Source organism: Penaeus monodon, chromosome 23 (assembly GCF_015228065.2).
Source record: "Penaeus monodon isolate SGIC_2016 chromosome 23, NSTDA_Pmon_1, whole genome shotgun sequence".
NCBI classification, from domain to species: domain Eukaryota; kingdom Metazoa; phylum Arthropoda; class Malacostraca; order Decapoda; family Penaeidae; genus Penaeus; species Penaeus monodon.
Window position 1 is genome coordinate 17,462,461 of NC_051408.1, and position 229 is coordinate 17,462,689.

At 64.6% G+C, this 229-nt stretch overlaps 1 protein-coding gene across 1 annotated transcript in view; it reads right to left on the reverse strand.

Annotated features, from left to right (window-relative positions):
• The window catches only part of LOC119587840 (protein obstructor-E-like), a 19,203-nt gene that overhangs the window by 2,175 nt on the left and 16,799 nt on the right, over positions 1-229 (reverse strand). The window contains exon 2 of the mRNA XM_037936545.1: positions 14-214. Coding sequence (XP_037792473.1) covers positions 14-214 — 201 coding nt within the window. The remainder of the gene's footprint in view (positions 1-13; positions 215-229) is intronic.

Consider the following 229-nt stretch of genomic DNA (forward strand, 5'->3'; position numbering starts at 1 on the left):
CCCTAAAACTCACGCGTCTTGGAGCGGGACCCGCAGTCGACCTCAGAGGGGTAGTCGCAGGGGTAGCGGCCGTTGGTCACAAGGTCGTTGAAGAGGAGGCCGTCGGGACACTGCTCCTCCGTGTAGACGCCGTCGCGGCACTGGGAGTAGCGGTCGCAGAAGTCTCGGTCGGCGAAGTAGGCCACGCCTTCTTCGGGGCAGTTCTGGGCGGCCGCTGCAAGTGAGGAAA